Raw genomic sequence first — 22637 nt, 5'->3', positions numbered from 1 at the left:
TAGCTGGAAAAAAGTCATCTACATTCTATACAGTGATTTATGGATAATAGGAAATTTTAAAAGTAAGGAAAGGCTCGACTCTCCCAGACTACCAGGAATTTGGCCCACTGTTCTGGCAGCAACCCTTCCCTCTAATAAATTCTATCTTTACATTAAAAAAAAAAAAAAAAAAAAGTAAGGAAAATTTTTGTACATTTCTTCCATCATGAACAACAGGCAAAGAATAAATTCTCCCTTTGGTACTGACTTAATGTGAAAAAACAATCAAATCCTACTTTCCGTATAAGTAGCATCAAAGTTAATCGGTTTAATTATTTATGCATTTGCTGTTTTTGCAAATGTGTTATAAATTTGTAACCACTTGCCACGAACAGATAAGGCCTACTTTCTTTTTACAATTGTCACAGAACCTCATTTCATTTATTCTTTATCGTAGTGAAATATTGTGAAGGTGGGGAAAATATAGTCCTTATCAATGTACAACCACCAACATGATCTTTTTGTTGTTCTTTCATTTTTGCTACTCTGATCACAAGCCTTTAGTTTATACAGTACATCACTATTTGCAAAGTCCCGTTATAAATTCTCTCATTTTATCATGGTTGACTGCCATGTATTTTCTTGGCTCAGCCCATTCCAATGTAACATAAAAAAGCCTTTTGGGCTAGAGATTGGCTGACTTTGAATAAGACGTGCATTGTCATTTAGGTATAGACAGAAATAAGATGAAGAGTGGAACTGAATTTTCATGACTTTTCATAAGATGTACATTCAACTGGATAGCCCTCAAAGGTAGCAAATTTGAGGTAATGAGAGCTTATTAAAAGCATGTTTTTTGTTGGGAATTTCATGACTGGTTTGTAAGGCTCCCAATTGCTGCCAGTTTACTGCTTAGCTAAGAGGTCCATTTGTAGTCAGGAGGACAAGAAGTATCCAATTAAGGTTTACAGTCTACCCCAAATTCTAGAAGATTCATTCTAAAGATGGAGACAAAGAGTACTTAGGAATGTCCAACATTTTGCACTTAGGAAAAGCACAACTTTTCATGTGGAATGTGAGATTTAGGTTCAGATCAGTTCTTAGAATACACACTAAGTCAAGGGTGAATTTCCCAAAGGTACTAATTCAAATCATTTTGTAGTTATAACTCTAAATAATGTATATGTCATTGATAGCTCCAGAAGAATGTTTGGTTCAGGTTCTGGAGAATAGAAAGCAAATGCCCAAAGCCTTGGAAGATTGGTGTGCAATATAACATTTAAATTTCCTTTAAAAGAAAAAGTCTAAATCAAAAATATTTATTTTACTAAAAAAAGAAAGCAATCTTTTTATAAAGATTGGCACCTTGCTTTTCTTTTTTTATATATATTATTGAGAACATTAACCAACATCTCTCATTTTTAATCTTCTTTTTCTCCTAACGGTTGATATTTTCATATTGCTTTTTTGATGCCTGAAGGTAATGATCTACTTTCATATACATTCAGAGATTATAATTGCACTATTATAAAGGAAAATGATGATTTCAGGTAGAACTCTGTGGAAGAAAATAGATGTGTGTATATATATATATAATATATATTCTGATATATGTATTCCATCAATGCTGGGAATACATATAAAAATACGTGAAGTGAAATAATACAATAATTTATATTTCTAATTGACAAGTTTAAACAACTGCCATGTTCATTAAGAGCCTGTTGTTGCCCTGGTTCTGTACCTGTCCTTCAAATGAAATCTTATTTCACAGGCTCAGGGAGAAACTCTTTCCCTCAATATCATTTCTCGAGAAAAACACAGAACATGTTTTATAAAGTAAAAATGTAAGAGTTTCATCTCTTGCTTTAATCTCTAAAAATACCTAAAAATGGGAAGATAATGCAATGGCTAAATATTATTTTTGTTTGCTTTATTTTATTTTGTTTTTTACCTTGTCCTCTGCAGTCAAGAGCTAAACCCTGAGGGCTTGCCTCTTCCTCTCCCATTCTATGTCCTCAGCTTCACATGTACCCTCAACCAAACAAGATCAATTTCTCTACCATTTCCCAAATAATCTCTGTTCCCACTTGTGCACATTTGCTCATCCTGTTCCCAAGTAAAGACACTCCCTTTTTTCCCCATAAATCTTTGCATTCTTTAAAGTGCAGCTGCAACCTACAGTATGTACTCCTGAACTTTCCAATTCATTCCTTTGAGTAATCAAATTCTTGTTTACATTAGTACTTAATAGTTCCATAGTCTTAGAAACTTCTTTAGAGCACCCACTGAGTTTTTAATGCTTCTTTAATTTAAACCTTAAAAAGATCCTGTTAGAAATTGCTACCATCTCCATTTTTCTGTTGATAAAAATGAGGTGAGGTTCACAGAATTTCAGATTATTTTTTTCTCCTAAAGGAAAAGTGAATTAAGTGACAATATTTAACTCAGGTCAGTTTGTTTAGGACTACAAATGACATTCCTGTCTACCACATAGAGCAGAGCTCAAAATATAGTAGGTGTTTGGATTGTTTTTCATACATTCCCTTTCAGAATTAGAAGGAAACAATTAGTCTAATTATGACTTAAGAGGAACTGAACTCCTTTTTAATGAATTTGATGTGAATATATAGTTTCCTGTGTAGTTTTCTATGTAGTTATGTGTTTGATATCTATTTCCCCCAACAGACTATAAGTTCTTTGATTTATTTCTTATTAGTTCCATTCCCTAGCACAGTGCCTGAAACATAGTAGGCACTTAGTACTTGTTAAATGAATAATGAATGATGAGATATCTCTATATTAGAATGAGATCATTTGTCTGAGGAATTCTTTAATAATAAGGAATCAAATAGAACAATCTGGTTTACTTTCCATGACTGGGAAGCCGATAATATTCTTTTTTTTTTTTTTTTTTTTTTGCGGTACGCGGCCTCTCGCTGTTGTGGCCTCTCCCGTTGCGGAGCACAGCTCCGGATGCGCCGGCTCAGTGGCCATAGCTCACGGGCCCAGCCGCTCTGCAGCATGTGGGATCTTCCCAGACCGGGGCACGAACCCGTGTCCCCCGCATCGGCAGGCAGACTCAACCACTGCGCCACCAGGGAAGCCCCCCGATAATATTCTTTTTTTTTTTTTAAGAAGATGTTGGGGATAGGAATTTTTATTAATTAATTAATTAATTTTTGCTGTATTGAGTCTTCGTTTCTGTGCGAGGGCTTTCTCTAGCTGTGGCAAGGTGGAGCCACTCTTCATTGCGGTGCGCGGGCCTCTCACTATCGCAGCCTCTCTTGTTGCGGAGCACAGGCTCCAGACACGCAGGCTCGGCAGCTGTGGCTCACGGGCCTAGTTGCTCCACAGCATGTGGGATCTTCCCAGACCGGGGCTCGAACCCGTGTCCCCTGCATTGGCAGGCAGATTCTCAACCACTGCGCCACCAGGGAAGCCCTCGATAATATTCTTTTAAGCTCAAAGGAAATCTACTAGCAGTGCTTGGACAGAAAAAAGATGAGCCAATACTGGCTGTTACATAATACAACACAGGTCCTGTGACTGAGCAACAGATAAGGAAAATTTATATCTGTGAAATCAATTCTAGTTTCAGTTTCTGCATTATAACATTCTTTTTTCTCCCTTTCTTCATTTTAAAATGAAATTCTTTAGTTAATTAATGATATGATGACAGTAATGAAAAATGGCTTTCTTGTTTAATAACCCATTGTGGACACATTATTAACTAACAAAATTTGGACTGACCAGAATGGGATTTAGAAGGATATCATTGTAAGGAAAAAAATATTTGGATATAATTTTTAAAAACAGGACTGGGAGGTAGAGGAGAGTGGAGAGGGACATTTTAAGGGTGAAACTAACTGAGAGAAGCGAGGATAAAAGAAGCACTGTTAATACCTGCCTGACTTGGATAAGTTCCCAAGTAAATAAATCCTTTACATGGGACCAGTGCAGAGTTATTTGAAACTGAGTAAGGAGGCAATTCAATCCATCATGGTAAACCTGAATTAAGACTCTTTGTTTCTTTAATACTCTAGCTACTGCTCATATAAAGTACATCCCCAACCAATCAACAGGCTTTATCTACCCATGATTCTGAACTCTGAAACAAAAAGCTTTACAGGGCATTGTGCCTGGGTGAGCAGGCGCGAAGGTAATGATGCAACTGTTTATTTATGGTTAACTAGCTGATTCCTTGTGGTTTAAGACTGAAACTCAACAGATTCCACCCTGTAGGACACACTCAGGCACGTATTTGAGATTCCGGAGACAAGCTTAAACTTTCCTCAAAAGAGCAAATGCAAACCAAGGAGCGTGGAGAGGGGTGTTGCAGCCCCAGTAGAAATGTTTTACCTCCTATAGCAATGCTTTATCATTTAAGTTATAAAGCTGAATTGGTTCTGTTCTGCTGTAATACAAATGTGTGTGTGTGTGTCTGCCTGTGTGTGTAACATTTACTCAATGTCAAGGTTCCTGGATTGCAGTAACTTAAATTTTCTCAATATTTTTGAACAGGTGATAATGGACAGCATTTCATTTGGAAAAGTTTAAACACACTAGGAAAGTGGACTCTGCTATAGAATCTGACTCAAAGGGGACCACAGTCATCACGTTATATTCATCTTACTCTGATTCTTGCATAGAAGCTTCATTGGCACTTTGCTGAACAACATTGCGTAGATTTTTCCAAGAATAATAAGGCAAATATTGATTCAGAAAGGTACATTTACTCATGGTCATTTTTCAATTTAAGGTCATTTTATTTAGAAAAATACATTAGAACTGTACTTACTAAGACCAGAAACATTAATAATTCACTATATTTATAAGACATCTCAGATACAGTGCTTCAAACCACTTTGTTGGTTTGAGTGGAATATTTAAAATACTTATAAATATGTATACTTTATATTATGTACACATTATATACATTATATATATAATGTTTGCTTATTTTTGAGTATAGATGATAAAGTTGTCTTCTTGCCAATAATCATGTTACTGTTCGAACGAAGTATATGATTGATCACCTGGAATTTTATCTTCTGACTGCCTGATTCTTGACAAAACCACCGTGCAGTCAGGGACATTAAAAAATGGCTAGTGGGCTTCCCTGGTGGCGCAGTGGTTGAGAGTCCGCCTGCCGATGCAGGGGACATGGGTTTGTGCCCCGGTCCGGGAAGATCCCACATGCCGCGGAGTGGCTGGGCCCGTGAGCCATGGCCGTTGAGCCTGCGCATCCGGAGCCTGTGCTCCGCAACGGGAGAGGCCACAACAGTGAGAGGCCCGCGTACCGCAAAAAAAAAAAAAAGTGCCTAGTGTTTTCTTCTCAAATATGTAACTACAAAGTCTTTAAAATGAGAGATAGAAGTGAAGTCCTATCTGCTACATTCATGAGGGGTGAAACTTTCTATTGGTTTTACACTTTAGGGCTTACAAAACTTCTGTCACATGTATTTATTCCATCCTCACAATTATATTGTGGGAAAGGTAGGGCAGGTGATATTATCATTGTACATATTTCAAAACTGAAATGCACTGAAGTTGAGATTTAGTTAAAGTGAGTAATTAGTAAATAGGAGAGTGAGGAATCTAGACCTTATACTTTCTTTGAGTGCAGACCATGGTGCCCCCTTTAATTTAGACATTTGGAGGCATAAAATTATCTAAAGTTCTAAATTACAGATTGACATAAATTATAGAAAGAAAATTATTGCTTGACGGTAAAATCAAAACATAAGACCAGAATGTGAGGTTTGTAGTGACTACAAACCTACACATACACTTACCATTTAATACTGATAGAACCACAGGCATCCATTTTGTTTCCCCTCTTTAGGAGGGTGTGGGAACCTCAAAAGCACACCCATATTTCTAACTACTACATCATCATTTAATTTCCTGTACGATTCTTGAAAAACCAGGTCTTTGGGAGTTAGCACTCACCGTGTGTTCATACTCTTCAAAGTTTTCTTTCTTTTTGAAACTTTTGTTCTTCTCAGTAATTTTTCAGGCTTGGCACGGACAAAGCTAGGTGATGAAATAATGAGATGGTTTGATTAATTCATTGTCTTTATAATGAATGGAATGCAATGCAAAGGCATCATGCATGCCTAGTTTTTGTCTGCTCAAAACCTTTTCTCTGGGTTGATTGCTCTTGAACTCTACTGTTTTTCATGATTTTCTTTGACTTAGTCTCTGAAGTTCTTTTATCCTTGAATTACCTTACCTTTCAGTTTTTATGTTGAAATCTTCTTTCATTATGTCTTTCCTTCTATTCTCTGAAATCATTGAAATACTTAGGCTCCAATTTTCTTAGAGTTCTTTAGAAAATAAATAAGTTGACTCTCCAGACAACCTTATTTGTATTTTTGATTTCAAATAACTTATAATCCCTATAAAATTGCCAAGAATAAGTTTTATTGATTACAGGAAATGTAATACAAAATACCATTATTCCATCTTCAAAACAAACCAACTAGAAAACTACCAAAGCATGAACTAAGTCAAATACATAGATATCATGGTTTACTTTGATCTCACATGAAGAACAATCCAATTAAATAAACTTCAAAATTCTCTGACACTCTGTATGTGTGATGTATTTAAATAATTGATGATACTATTGATTGGAATTCTTGTTTTATTCATCTTTCTAGAAATTTAGAAAATTTTATGATGTAAAGTATTCTGCTTCCATCAATGACATGAATGATATAATTTGGGAGAAGTATTAAAAATTTCAACTTAAAGACCTTGCTAATTGTTGAAGAGCAAAAGATAAATTATTTCATTTTCATCATTCTCAAACTACCCATCTTAGATTTTAAAAAAATATCATCAAGATGATGACTTTCCCACCCTCACCCCCCAAGAAACCCTTACACTTTCTACAGATTCTGGGCTAAAAATATAGGAATGATTTTTAAGAAAAAAAGTTTAGGAAACCTTGTATTTCTTCTTAAGGAAATAAATTTGGGAAAGAAAAAAATCAACCAGTCTACCATGAGTTCATCACTTTCAAATGAGAGGAGATTTGGAAACTTTTGATGGGTCACCAGTAGATATTTTTCCCCTAACACTGTGGCCATTGGCTAATATTTCAGCACAATTTTGGGTAGAGGAGCAACGCAATTAAGAAATGTTCCAGGAAATATTCTGTGCTATTTCACATGATACATAGTTGATGCTAGGACGACATTACTTCTCTGAGAATATGACAAGACATATGGAAAAATGGAGTATCAATCTAAAAGTACCTGTTGAAGGTATTTGGATTATGGACGGTTACCTCAGGTGTCAGGTACACAGAAAGCTGCTTCGGTGAGCAAGAGGCAGAATGTATTCTACGTACAAATGCTGAGGCTTGCTACAACTGGTTCATCAGGGTGGGGCCATAAGAGTCAACCAAGGAAAAAACTACATCACACACAAAATGCAAACATCAAGCCAGTTGTTGGCCAGAGTCCTGACAGAGCCTTTAGTAAGATTATTAAGAAATAGATACCTTGGCTCACCACAGAGTATACAATGTGAATCACAAATGCTCATCAGGATAGCTAATTTTTATTGACACTTTGTGGGTCATTTATTACTGATAGAGTTCCAAGTATAAAGGCTATTCTATTTTTTACTATTTTCTTAATGGGATTGGAAAAACTCACACATCCAGTAACTAACTTTACCTGAAATCCAGTGTGATGAAACATTGAGTTATGAAGGTCTTTTAATTAAACTATTTTATTTAAGCTATAATTTAAAACATTAGATAAAAACTAGAAATAGTAAGGAAAACAAAAAGAATCTTTCACAAAAATAAAACCATAATCCAGTTTTACAGAATCAGTCATTACAAAGTAAATCTACAAGTTACAGAATACAGCAGTGGCATTAGGTGAAGCTTTAAAGCTAGAATTAATTAAACTACTTCCAATCATACCCATTTATTTTTCACTCTGTATTTCCTATATGTCTTATATGTAGAATCTGAACATTTTCCACAGAGAAATCCTCTTTTCCATCCAAAATCATCTTTCATCTTTTTTCTGCCTTCCAATTTTGCTTCAGCCCATCTTTTAAAGGCAAAAGATAATATTTATTGCACACATACACACTGTAGAGCATTATGCAAAAACTTTGTACCACGTATTACCAGAGATAATTCTTGTAACAGTCAGTGAACCAGATACCATTATTATCCTTACCTTACAAGAGGCCTCACATTGGTTAGATAACTTGCCCACAGTCTATATGTGAGAGAACTTGAACTTAAACAGGGGGCAATTATTCTCTAAAGACCAGGCTCTGAAAAGCTATACCACAAGCAATCTAAGTGCAAGCCTCTTTCTTATAGAACTTTAATTTTAATTTGAATACAGTTTAGTGTTACATGAACTTCGAAAGTTATGAGAAAATGAACTAAGCCAGAGGAGTAAAACTTCGTTTCACACACACACACACACATTTTTTTTTTGATTTGCTTATTTGTTTTTTACCATTCTTAAAGAAGTTTTTTGGGGGAGTGACTTTATGTCATTTCTCTCATCTATAAAAGAGAGATGGTGTCAATGTCATTTACTTTTTTGTATCCATGGACGTGATGTGAAAAAATGGTGATGTATAGTTAAGAATGGAGGTGAGAGTATACAGTGGAGAAAAGACAGTTTCTTCAATAAGTGGTGCTGGGAAAACTGGACAGCTACATGTAAAAGAATGAATCTAGAACACTCCCTAACTCCATACACAAAAGTAAACTCAAAATGGATTAAAGACCTAAATGTAAGGCCAGACACTATAAAACTCTTAGAGGAAAACATAGGCAGAACACTCTATGACATACATCACAGTGAGATCCTTTTTGACCCACCTCCTAGAGAAATGGAAACAAAACCAAAAATAAACAAATGGAACCTAATGAAACTTAAAAGCTTTTGAACAGCAAAGGAAACCATAAACAAGATGGAAAGACAACCCTCAGAATGGGAGAAAATTTTTGCCGACAAAGCAACTGACAAAGGATTAATCTCTAAAATATACAAGCAGCTCATGTAGCTCAATATCAAAAAACAAACAACCCAATGCAAAAATGGGAAAAAGACCTAAGACATTTCTCCAAAGAAGATACACAGACTGCCAACAAACACATGAAAGAATGCTCAACATCATTAATCATTAGAGAAATGCAAAACTACAATGAGATATCATCTCACACCAGTTAGAAAGGCCATCATCAAAAAATCTACAAACAATAAATGCTGGAGAGGGTGTGGAGAGAAGGGAACCCTCCTGCACTGTTGGTGAGAATGTAAATTGATACAGCCACTAAGGAGAACAGTATAGACGTTCCTTAAAAAACGAAAAATAGAACTACCATATGACCCAGCAATCCCACTACTGGGCATATACCCTGAGAAAACCACAATTCAAAAAGAGTCATGTACCAAAATATTCATTGCAGCTCCATTTACAATAGCCAGGACATGGAAGCAACCTAAGTGTCCATCAACAGATAAATGGATAAAGAAGATGTGGCACATATACAATGGAATATTACTCAGCCACAAAAAGGAACGAAACTGAGTTATTTGTAGTGAGGTGGATGGACCTAGAGACTGTCCTACAGAGTGAAGTAAGTCAGAAAGAGAAAAACAAATACCATATGCTAACACATATATATGGAATCTGAAAATAAAAATGGTCATGAAGAACCTAGGAGCAAGATGGGAATAAAGATGCAGACCTACTAGAGAATGGACTTGTGGATACAGGGAGGGGGAAGGGTAAGCTGGGACAAAGTGAGAGAGTGTAATGGACATATATACACTACCAAACGTAAAATAGAGAGCTAGTAGGAAGTAACCACATAGCACAGGGAGATCAGCTTGGTGCTTTGTGACCACCTAGAGGGGTGGGATAGGGAGGGTGGGATAGGGAGGGTGGGATAGGGAGGGTGGGAGAGAGGGAGATGCAAGAGGTAAGAGTTATGGGGACATATGTATAACTGATTCACTTTGTTATAAAGCAGAAACTAACACACCATTGTAAAGTAATTATACTCCAATAAAGATGTTAAAAACAAAACTAAACTAAACTAAACTACAATGAGGTATCACCTCACACCAGTCAGAATGGCCATCATCAAAAAATCTAGGGGGCTTCCCTGGTGGCGCAGTGGTTGAGAGTCCGCCTGCCGATGCAGGGGACACGGGTTCGTGTCCCGGTCCAGGAAGATCCCACATGCCGCAGAGCGGCTGGTCCCGTGAGCCATGGCCGCTAAGCCTGCGAGTCCGGAGCGTGTGCTCCGCAACGGGAGAGGCCACAACAGTGAGAGGCCCGAGTACCGCAAAAAAAAAAAAAAAAAATCTACAAACAGTAAATGCTGCAGAGGGTGTGGAGAAAAGGGAACCCTCTTGCACTGTTGGTGGGAATGTAAACTGATACAGCCAGTATGCAGAACAGTATGGAGGTTCCTTAAAAAACTAAAAATAGAACTACCATATGACCCAGCAATCCTACTACTGGGCATATACCCTGAGAAAACCATAATTCAAAAAGAGGCATGTACCAAAATGTTCATTGCAGCACTCTTGACAATCGCAAGGACATGGAAGCGACTTAAGTGTCCATCGACAGATGAATGGAGAAAGAAGATGTGGCACATATATACAATGGAATATTGGTCGCCATAAAAAGAAACGAAATTGAGGTATTTGTAGTGAGGTGAGTGGACCTAGAGTCTGTCATACAGAGTGAAGTAAGTCAGAAAGAGAAAAACAAATACCGTATTCTAACACATATATATGGAATCTAAAAAAAAAAAAAAAAAAAAAGGTTCTGATGAACCTAGGGGAAGGACAGGAGTAAAGACGCAGACGTAGAGAATGGACCTGGGGACACGGGGAGGGGGAACGGTAAGTTGGGATGAAGTGAGAGAGTAGCATTGACATATATACACTACCAAATGTAAAATAGCTAGCTAGTGGGAAGCAGCCGCATAGCACAGGGAGATCAGCTCCCTGATTTGTGACCACATAGAGGGGTGGGATAAGGAGGGAGACACAGCAGAAACTAACAAAGCATTGTAAAGCAATTACACTCCAATAAAGATGTTAAAAAAAAAAAAGAGTGGTAAGATGATGAGAAACTTTGTAACATGAGAGCTAACAGCAGAGATTCTGGAATCTAATTATAGCAGAACAAATTTGATTTGCTACTGACTAGCTATATAACTTTTTAAAAGTTTCTTAATCTTTCTGTGCCTCAATTTCCCATCTGTAAAATATACATAACAATTAGTATTCCATAAAGTTGCTAGTTGATTATATGAGGAAAATCTGTGTAGAAATCTTAGCACAGTATGTGATACATAGACATTTCTCAATAAAGATTTATTTTGTTCCTCACAACAAATAAACTAAAGACTAGACCATAAAAATAAGAACAAAGCTGGTCCCTAATTAGGGAAGATAATTTTCCAAGATAAAATGGAGTTTTAAAATAAGACAAGTTTAGGTTTTCTTTTGTAAATAGTTGTTTTACCATTCTGCTTTTTTTGGGATAAAAGTGAAGTTATTTTGGAGAGTGAATTCATTTTTTGTACTTTTTTGATGTTCTCTGAACTTCTGTGTTTTTAAAGACACATGATCCAATTTTCCTAAGAGTTCATCCCTTAAGGAAAATAGATTAGACGAGATCTTAAGAAGCTGAAAGAAAACAGGTGAATTACTGATGATTGCATTTCTCCTGACTGTGTTTATGAGCTTCCATTCAGACCAAGCAAAATGTTTATCATTTTATTATCAGAATACTACATGTCATAAAACAGGAATGAGGGGAGTTTTATAAGCGATTTAATGAAAAGCTCTGAAGAAAAAGCAGCAGCATGTTAGAAAAAGATGTCAATGATGCTGTAGGAGCAGAAATATTACTGATACTAGAAACCAAGGAGGAGAGAAAGACATGGGCTTCTGAAGCTGTAATGTTTAATACTGGAAACTCAAGGAGATACAAAGCCCTATGGCCGAGTGCTAAGCCTGTCACAGCATGTTCTTCTTTTGAGTCTGTGGCTGTCAAGGCACTTCCTTAGCTGGTTGCTATAGAAATAATTATAGTACAGGACGTTGAGAATTCAAAGCAGATGGATGTTAAAGTAGAAACGCTGTCATCTTTGTGTTTGCTCTAATATCCTTAGGATTAAAAAGGAAATAAAATTAAAAGCAAAAAGCATCATTGCTTGAATTGAAAATTAAGAAATATGGGTTTCATAGCTTAATGAAGTATTTCATTTCAGCACAAAACAGTTAAGTGAGAGCTACTGGATGAAGTCCTCAGAGTAATCAACAAATGCTAACAAAAACGGGAACCAAGGGCTTCTGTCAAGTGGAAGAATATCTGATTTAATCAAGAAACTGAGGATAAGTATATTTTTGAAAGGATTATATCATCCTGTAAATGGTCTCTTTTTTAAGTTTGTGGTTATATGCTGGGATGTGACTACCTTGAAAAAAATACTCAAAAACTCAAAGCTATTTTTTTGCTATCACCATATTAACTTTGAATCCTTCTTTCTTTTTAAATTTTTTCTTGTGAGATTTATCATATATAAAGAAGATTTTATAAGCTATAAATGTGTGCATATGTGTATATTTGTGTGTGCATCTATAAAGGTAGATAGATAGATAGATAGATAGATGATAGGCAGACAGATAGACAGATAGGTATTATTTCTATTCTGTTCTATCTTTTAGTCTTTCTCTTAACCAGTACCACAGTATCTTAATTTCTAAAATTGCATAACAAGTTTTGATATTGAATAGAGTGGTCCTAGCATCTTCTTCAAGTCTCTCTGGGCGAAGACACTTTGATAATTTTCAGCATTTAGGAAACAGTCACATTTCCCATTTTGGCATGATAATTTATGGAAGGATACAATGATAGCGATTGTGGCTTTGTAGTCAATATGAAGTAATAGATGACAGAGTTATAAAAGGGCCTAAATTGTAAGACCACGTACCTGTTCTACAGTGGCTATTATTTCCTTTGACTCATCTGATGTTGAAAACATAATTCCAGCTTGAAAAAAAAAAAAACCCTGAATTTAAGCTACCTGAATACCCAGGTTAATCATTCCATATTAAATACTCCTATTTAAGTTTATCTCCAGGATTTCAAGTAATTCTGCCAATTAAGAATCTAAGATAAATGTATGGATGTAATAATATTTGCATTCTTATAAGCAGTGATAAACAGCTCCATTTCTAGTTCAAAGAATGAAAGGGATTAAAATGCTAAATGGAAAATTCTAATTAAGATTTTGTTAAGCAAGAGAGCACTGTAATAAGTACTGGCATATAAGACTGATACTGTTTGCAAGGGTCTAAGAATCGAGTTGGAAAAATGGACTTTTCTTTCTTTTTTTCTTTTTGCTTGTGCTGCGCTGCTGGCGGGATCTTAGTTCCCTGACTAGGGATTGAATCCACGCTCCCGGCAGTGAAAGCACAGAGTCCTAACCACTCGATCGCCAGGGAATTCCCAGGACTTTTCTGTACATATAAAAATTTCAACAACTAATCAAGGCTGAATATAGTAAATATTAAATGAACAGGATAGCTGTTTAGAGGAAGGGGAGACTACCAAGACATGGAGGTCATTGAGAGAGACTTTACTGAAGACTTAAAACAGGGTAGCACTCACACAGAGAAGGTGCAAAAGTGTATTCCGGACATGAGAGGCGTCATTAGCCAGTATAAAGAGACTAGAATGTGCATAGTGGACTTGCTGACTAATTTCAAATTAGAAGTGAATTATATGCAAAATATGACAAATTAAATCGCAGAAATGTCTACAGTATATACTTGTGGCATTGTAGGGCCCTTCTGTGGGTGTGAGGACTGGCTCGGTTTTTAAACTGGATGAGGAAGTGGTATTCCATGGGCACTGATGAAATCAGCCTTATGCCATCCAATTCTAATAATTTTTCATTATGTATATCGAGCCATGCTCTTGTCATCTGTCCATCTATTTTTCCTTTAGCAACATCTTGGCATATTAACCATCACCATAGAGCCCTAGTGTTGAGTATTGCCACTTGACCTCTGCTATTCTGGAATCATATCATTCCCACTGACAGCAGGGAACCTGGTTCTCTAATAATATTGCCTATCATCAACCCTGGTGCAGTCACCACTGAGCTTGCCAGACATGCCAGTACCTCCATCACTAGCTTATTCTTCATAAGCTTAGTGATGAGAGCATTTTCTGGCCCTTCCAAAGAATGGTTAGCCAGCTGGTGGGTTCTTAACCGTTATACAATAGAGCCATTCTAACAAGCTTACTTCCCTGAGCCTTTTGATTTCTTCCTCAAAGCTCTGCCAGGGGAACTCTGTTGTTTGCCCTTAATTTAATAGGAGACTTTTGTCCCCGCAAGCCTCCAGTAACCATCCCAACAATATTTAGGACCATTTCCAGGTGTTCTTGCCAGGGAGTTTTCAGTCATGGGAGAATGCTCCCTTATTGGACAGTTCTCCCTTACGGAGCTTATCTTTCACCATCCCTAACCCCTACCCAAGTCCAACGCTATCAAGATCTACTTCCTGGCCTGCTCTCTCCCACCTCCACCCCGGATTTCTTTTGCTACGATTAATCATGTCCAGAAGTTCCTTTGGTAAATAATTCCTTTTTGCCTCTAGCAAGGAAGTACTTCCCTAGTTGGCCAATGCTGAGACTTATTAAAGAACTAGAGGACAAGGAGGGGGAGTGGGGTCAGATCTTGAAGAGAACAATTACTATCCTCCAAAGCATCCAACTCAGTCGAGGTTTTGGTATGGTCTTCAGGCAAGAGAAGGCTGCTATTCTTCAGCAAAACAAAGTAGGCTGTGCTTGCAGGCCCAGGGGTTCAGAGGAATCAGGGGTCCCATGTTCTGAACACATCTACCCATATGTCTCCATTCAATGTCTTAGAGCCCCACTCCTTTCCTATCAGGGCTTTGATTTTAGCATAAAAAACTTGCCAAGGCTGTGGATTCAGTAATCATTATTTCTCTACTATTTTTACAATAAAAAAGTGCTTATGAAATAAGAGAAAATTTATATATTGTCTTCTGCCCCCATTTCTTGGCACAGAGTTCCTAAAGCCTTGTAATTTCCTAAGTGAGAAGAGTACTAGGGGTATCTTTTGTTCTAATATTTGGCTTTTGACCCTTGTTCCTGACGTGGAACTCCTAAATCCCTTGGAATTTACTGGGTGATAGTAGTGTCCTTTGTTCTAATGAGGTGACCCTTGGTGGGCTCTTTGATGGGGGCTGGTCACCAAAAAGAACAAGCCATAATGAGAACCTTGGAATTTTTTAGCCCCACTACCCATTCTCCAGAGAGGGGAGAAGGGCTAGAAATGGAGTTTATGATCAGTCATGCCTATATGATGACACCTCCATAAAGATCCCTATAGTATGGGGTTTGGAGAGCTTCCCAGCGGTCAAACACATGGAGTTGCTGGGAGAGTAACGTGATGTACCCAGAGAAGGCATGGAAGCTCTGCACTCCTTCCCGTATACCTTGTCCTACACGTTTTTCATCTAGATGTTCATCTGCACCTTTTATCATATTCTTTATTATATAATAAACTATTAAGTATAAGTGTTTCCCTATGTTCTGTGAACTGCTGTGTGAGCAAATTATCAAATCCAAGGGGGAGGAGGCCATGGGAACCTCTGATTTATAGCCTAGTCAAATGGAAGTTGTGGGCAACTACTATGTGTGACTGGCATTTGAAGTGGGGAGAAGTCTTGTGGGACTGAACACTTACCTTGTAGGATCTGATGCTATCTCCAGGTAAACAGTGTCAGAACTGAGATAAATTGTATCACATCCAGCTGGTGTCAGAATTTCTTGGTGTGGAAGAACACCCACACATCTGGTGTTGGAAGTGTTGTGACTATGGTAGTAGTGTGAGAACAAAAAAGACACAGAGGAGGAAGAGTGAGTTTTTTCCATATAGTTCATCATCCAATCTTCAGTTCCATCTGCTTTCTAGCTACAGAAATAGTGGATCTCTTTAAATGCTTCCATGGAGGCTTTCTAACTTTCTTTCACACAGTACACCCTCCATATTTGACAAATCCCTCCATATTTCTCAAATGCTTAGTACTGTGCAAGTCATTGCATCTCCTCTCACCTGTATCCCATCCCAACTCACCACTGGTGAAAATAATAGCAGTTATAATGCTGGAGTGAGTAGGAGGTTTTTAACACAGTTTCTCTCTTACAATGGGATCTCTATTGCTATACAGCTGGCAAGTGATCTAATTCCAAAATCACATCCAAGAGTATGCTATCTGGGACCACTTCTGAAATTACTTATTTTCAGTTGGGTTTCTGCATTGGTTTCCTAGGGCTACCATAACAAAGTCTCACAAAGTTTGTGGCATAAAACAACAGAAATTTGTTGTCTTACACTTCCAGAGTTTAGAAATCCAAAACCAAAGTGTTGGCGGGGTTGGTTCCTTCTAGGCACTCTGAGGGAGAATCTGTTCCGTGCCCCTCTCTTGGCTTCTGGTGATTAATTAGAAACTTTTGGCATTCCTTGGTTTATAGATACATCACTCCAACCTCTACATCTGTCTTCACAGGCGGTTCTCTCCTTTTATTTCTGTGGTCACATGACATTCTCCCTGTGTGTCTCTGTCTCTCTGTTCAAGTTTCCCTCTTCTTATAAGGACACCAGTCGTATTGGATTTAGGACTAATACTGGACAGTATGGCATCGTCTTGACTTAAGCACACCTACAAAGACCCTATTTCCAAATGAGGTCACATTTACACATTAGGATTTCAACATATCTTTGGGGGAGTCACAATTCAACTCATAACAGTCCCAAAGACAAAGAAAAATCCTGTCATGGGAATTTGTGTGTAAGTGATTTATTAGGATATACTCCCAAGAAAATACCGTAGGCGGGTGAGGAAATGGGAATGGTAAGGGAAGAACACCAGTCAAGGATACGTTAATTAAGCCGCATTCAACTGAGGATAACTTTTGCTCACTCCAGTCATGGAGTTCTGGGGACAGTGTAGGCCACAACTCTGAATTGGTCCTCAGAGGCAAAGAAGTTAGATTATTCTCACCTCTGTACCCATTGGTTCAGAGCAATGGCTGGGGGAACATAAATTCCCAGGCATATTTCATTCCTGCTTGTATGGCAAAAGTGATTGTAACAGACTGAAGATAACTGTTATGGACTGAATTATGTCCCCCAAAACTCATATGTTTAAGTCTTAACACCCAGTAGCTCAGAATGTGACTGTATTTGAAGGTAGGGTCTTTAAGGAGGTAATTAAGGTAAAATGAGATCATATGGGTAGACACTAATCCATCATGACCGATGTCCTTATAAGAAGAGATTAGTACACAGACAACACACAGACAGAGGGACGACCATGTGAGGACACAGAAAGAAAGTGACCATCTACCAGGCAAGGAGAGAGGCCTCAGAAGAAGCCAAACCTGTCAACACCTTGGTCTTGGACTTCCAGCCTCCAGAACTGTGAGAAAATTAATTTTTGTTGTTTAAGCCACCCAGTCTGTGGTATTTTGTTATGGCAGCCTCAGAAAAGTAATACAGTAGCCATTGACAAACATAAAGGTGCTGGTTTGCGAAAGCTGAGCTCACACTGGGGGCACGTGTGCATGGAGTGGAAGAAGAATCTGAGGGGATGTGGGAAGAGCACTCATGGTGTCTGCTCTGACCTTAAGCCTTGAAACTCCCAGTAAACCATTTCAGGAATGTGTGCTTCTTGTCTCCACGATGTCAATCTTTGCTCTATTAGACATTCTGGTTTCCAGAAAGGATGTAATAAGGGTTCTACTGAAACCTGAAACTCAAACCTTGTCAGTGTAGGCTCTGAAAAATTACCCAGGCTTGTTTTTATACAATGGAGACAGAAACAAGTATATATATGGACCTCAGGAGATTCCTTTAGATGCATCTTGATATTTCTACACCTGATGATAAAAATGAGCGGGTTAATGCAGCAACTGCAGTCGGATGAGTGCAAGGTACCGAGAGAGCATGGGCCATTCAAGGTTGAGGAAACGGGTCACTCCATAAAGTGATCAACCTAGACCAGGTACAATTTTAACCAAGCATGGGAACATCTTGAATACTTAATGGAGGAGTGAAAAGAGCCCTTAGTTGATTGGTTGGTATTGAAAACTCTGCTTAGTTCAGTATATCTAAATTCTATTTTCATATCTGCATACACAAGGGACTTACATCACAGTCCCAAAAAGTACAATTCATAGCCAAGTTTGAGGAATTGTTGTATGTGGTTGGGGAAATATAGTAAACAATCGCACAAATGGCAGAACCTCTTTGCTTCTATAAAGGACTAGTTCTAAGACTCACGTTATCATCCATTAGGTTAAATCTGTTTTTATATGCTTTTATGTTTCCAAATCTAATCAGTATAATGTCTAATTGAAACGGCATTCTACAATATAATGCAATATTAAGGTTGATCTTACTTTAGTCATTCCTAATTATAACTGTATTGTTTGCATAATTTTTATCTTTAGTTGGAGTTATAATTTTTTGTATTCATTTTCTACAGAAATAATTTACTGTGGATCTGTAACTCAAAAATTAGTATTTCAAATATTTTTCTTGTTACGTATTTAAAGAAAAAAATCACAATAATGATAATTCAACTCTCAAACATTTAAGAATAAAATGTAGAGATGCAGTTCTTATTTTAGAAAAAGGAGCAACATGATAAATGTGATATTATGATTTTTTTTCCAATTAGGAATATTCTGTGTAATATATACATGTCAGGTTATTATAATTTTGATTCTGTCAAGCATAACAATGAATGTGAAATCACTTAGTACAATTTTTAATAATGTAAATTAAAATTTTTGCATGTGACTCTAAGTGATATAAGAAAATTATAGGTTAACTGCAGGGATGAATCCATTTAGTCATTGTTTATAGTCATAGAATGGAAAATATTCCAAAAACAATTCAACCTATGATAGAGTAATCTTCAACATTTTTCTCAGAGCTAAAATAAACATCTAAATAAATCTTGCATTATGTTCTATATGAATAATTATTTTGATATTAGTTTCACAAATGTTATTTTCACACCCAGTGTTAATTAACTTTTAAATCTACTAATTAAAACAGCAGAATCTGGGCTTCCCTGGTGGCGCAGTGGTTGAGAGTCCGCCTGCCGATGCAGGGGACACGGGTTTGTGCCCCGGTCCGGGAAGATCCCACATGCCGCTGAGCGGCTAGGCCCGTGAGCCATGGCCGCTGAGCCTGCGTGTCCGGAGCCTGTGCTCCGCAATGGGAGAGGCCACAACAGTGAGAGACCCGCGTACCGCAAACAAAAAACAAAAAAAACAGCAGAATCTCATGTTCTAATACAAATAGAGACAATTTTCTTCCCAGGGAACCAAGTTAAGTCAGTATTCAAACTTAGAAACAGAATATAGACAAAAATATTAACCTTCCATTTCAGCCAACCTCTAATTAACACATACATGAAAAAGTAGATTAAACAAAATTCTTAAAACTGAATAACTCCATGCTTACAGATCATCAGCTCATGATGAAAAACAAAACAAAAATTGCTTAATTCTTGCATAATTGGACAAGTTAGGAACCAATGGTGGAAACATTTTATGAAAACACAAATCAGTACACATTCTAATATTATCTCAATTAAACCTACACTTACTCATGTCTCTACCATCCTCCTTGTTTCCTCTAACCTGCAGAACCTCTTCCTTATTCATCATCCCTTGCCCAGTGACTGAGAATAGTTAGCTGGAGGATATCCTACCTGCCTTCTCATCTCAACCAATATCAATCAAGCCAGGCAATATTTTAGGGACTGAAGATATAGGAGTGATCAGAAGTCCATATACCTGTCTTCATCAAGGTTATATTTTTACTCAAGTGATAGGCATAAATGAATTAAAAATAAATAAGTAATGATCTTAAATCCTGAATCTTACTGTGCAAACCTGAGTTCGTTATTTAACCAGTTATTTAACCTACTAAGACTCAGACTTTTTTTAACCTATAAAATGGGGATGATAATATTGCTTACCAGTGGCTGTGTGTGTATGAACATATATACAAGAGAATATATATAAAATATATATATATATATTTATCTGCCTTAAGATAAAATTAGCTTTCTTTAAAAGAGAATTATAAATCCCAGTCAGATTGAGCAAGGATCCTTGTGTAGGCAGAAATCAAGCTCATGGAAGTAAGCATATACTTTAATCAGATCTTGTGCTATAAATTGCCTTTGTTGACATGATGGAATATAAAGAAAGATATAAATTATGGATGATCCAGTGAGCAAAGAACCTTGTTATTTGACTACTTGAGCTGAGGCACGAAGCCCAGAAAAGTGAGAAAGTTAAACATCAAATACAAATAATATTTTACTATAAGGCTGCTTTCTTAACCAGAGGAGTGCTGACTTAATTTGTGATACGATCTCTTCAGAACAAAAGAGATCACCCTGCCTCAAAATAACTTCCAGTGCCCAATATTCTACCAGTAGAAAGCCAATAGAAGTGATTTTCTTAGTTCTCTTAATGGTTTTAGGTCAGTTTAGGTTTCAAGATACACACAGTTACTAAATAAAGTTGCTTTTTAGGTTACTGGACATGAAAGAGATAAGGAAGGGTCAAATGTCACTGAAGGTGGAGACGGAACGGTACAGAAGATGTACTGCCTACATTGAACTTTTGAAATAGATGATCCTGTTTTAGCATCTGGCAGTGATCTAATTTTTCAGTGGAATGTGTCATAACTTACCCAACATGAGGCAGACTACCGGCAAGTTCCAAGAACCTGCCAGAGGGGCAGTCAGAGGGTATAGCTGAATCTCTACATAATTTGAAGGAGTACAAGAGCAGGCAAGAGTCGATTTGAAGCTGGGAGTGGCAGGACCAGGAAATAGAAGATGGGACTTGAGCAATGCATGTTGCCTCACCCATACAAATCAGAAGGTACTGCTGAGTCAAACCAGACTTGAGCAGTTATATGGTACCCTGGGAAAATGAAGAAAAGCCAGGGAAACAATTATGTTGAGTTAGGAAGAGAGAGTCACTAAAGCAGGCTGGAAAGGGAAACAACCCATGTCAAACCAGGAGAAATATTGATGGTCGCACAGTAGCAAAGAAAATGCATGAATAGGATCCACATGATCTTGTGTTAGACACTGCATTGCTCCATCCCACTCATATTCTTGCTTATTCCATACATAAAGGTCTTTAGCATACCTTCTGGAATTTTTGTAATTATGACATATTATTCATGCGGCCCTGATATCCCAGAGTTCACTGACCTAAGTAAGACCACAGGGAAAAGAATTAAGTAGTTCTTTCTTTGTATTCCTAAATCATGATGGCAACAGTCCCCTCATTTGATTGGTAGAACGTAATGACCATGAAAGTATAATGTCATCTAAGGTGTCTCACACGCTTCCCAAGTCAGTTTTCAGCTACCATCAGGATACAGGGTCTGTGGCCATTGCTGTGATGGAAGGGTGACCATGAGTTCACAAGAGCCAGCTGTGCACATTTCTCCCAAATCCATGTTTAGTGAATTTATGTTGATAGCTTTAAATTGGCTATGATGGAAAAGACTATGAACCAGGGCTTTTTAATCCTCCCTGGAGAGCTGGTTGTCAAATATTACCAGCACACCACCAGGTTTGCTCTGGTCTTTCTTTCCACCAGCTCTCGTTTGTGGCTTAATTCCACTGCTCGTGAAGCCATTTGGAAAACCCCACCATTGCCACCGCTTACCGTGAGTTCAATAGTAATGTCAATAGTATTGTTGCCAGATGCATCAAAGGCTTCCAATCTTGGGATTGCCAGAACATTCCTGGATTCCATGCAAAGATGGGAAGAAGAATCTCCTACCTCAACTCTTCATTTTTGTCATCTAGGCTCTAAAAACTCTTAGTATTCCCATGGTTTCTCGGTCTATTTTATTGACTTCTCTGTGGTATCTCAAAATGAATCCAACAAACAGTGTAAGAGATAGATGGTATTCCAACCCTTCTCTGATTTGTTTTACCCCTTAAGGGCCTCATGCCAACTACCAAAATGTGGTTCTTCTTCCCCAAAGGCATATATATATATATATATATATATATATATGAAACTATGGGAAAAGAGAGAGAAGTAATGTTGTCTGATGACAGGAGGGGCAGATGGAGTCCAACTTAGCCAAAAAGTAAGCATGCCATTTAAACTTATTTTTTAAAGTCATGCACCAATTGTACTATACATATCTCTTTTGCTCCATTTCCCAGATTAACTCTTCATGCTTTTTCACTCTGCTCTTTGTTGTGGGAAATTAATACATAGGGGCTACCTCAATAGTTCCCTTTCCTCCTCACCTCCTGTTGAGTTTGGCCAAAGGAAGACACTAGCAAGAGATCTGAAGCTTGGATGGTCTTTTCTATATAGCTGCTCTCCCTAGGTTCTCATAACTGTTCTCTCCTTTGTCCCTTGTTCTAGGGTTAGAAACAGCTCCCTGCTGTTGCTAGTGTCAGGATACAGCACCATCCCTCACTGTTTTCCTAAAACCTCACCCTGTACCTTTTTTAAAAAAT

The 22637-nt window shown here is 37.6% G+C and overlaps 1 protein-coding gene across 3 annotated transcripts in view; it reads right to left on the bottom strand.

The window, feature by feature from the left end:
- The window catches only part of LOC149748977 (uncharacterized), a 51218-nt gene that overhangs the window by 8917 nt on the left and 19664 nt on the right, over positions 1 to 22637 (bottom strand). For 2 of the 3 annotated variants that reach the window (XM_089913312.1, XM_089913313.1), the window contains 2 exons: positions 15791 to 15919; positions 5935 to 6018 (listed from right to left, as the gene is read on the bottom strand). In XM_089913312.1, the coding sequence (XP_089769438.1) occupies positions 5935 to 6018; positions 15791 to 15919 (213 nt within the window). The other variant, XR_016393574.1, reaches the window with a different exon arrangement.

The sequence above is a fragment of the Delphinapterus leucas genome, chromosome 6, assembly GCF_059928025.1.
Source record: "Delphinapterus leucas isolate spDelLeu-1000000601 "Yukka" chromosome 6, BTC_Dleu_Yukka2, whole genome shotgun sequence".
Classification (NCBI taxonomy): domain Eukaryota; kingdom Metazoa; phylum Chordata; class Mammalia; order Artiodactyla; family Monodontidae; genus Delphinapterus; species Delphinapterus leucas.
The sequence above is the reverse complement of the archived record's forward strand: the minus strand, read 5'-3'. Positions and strand labels throughout refer to the sequence as shown.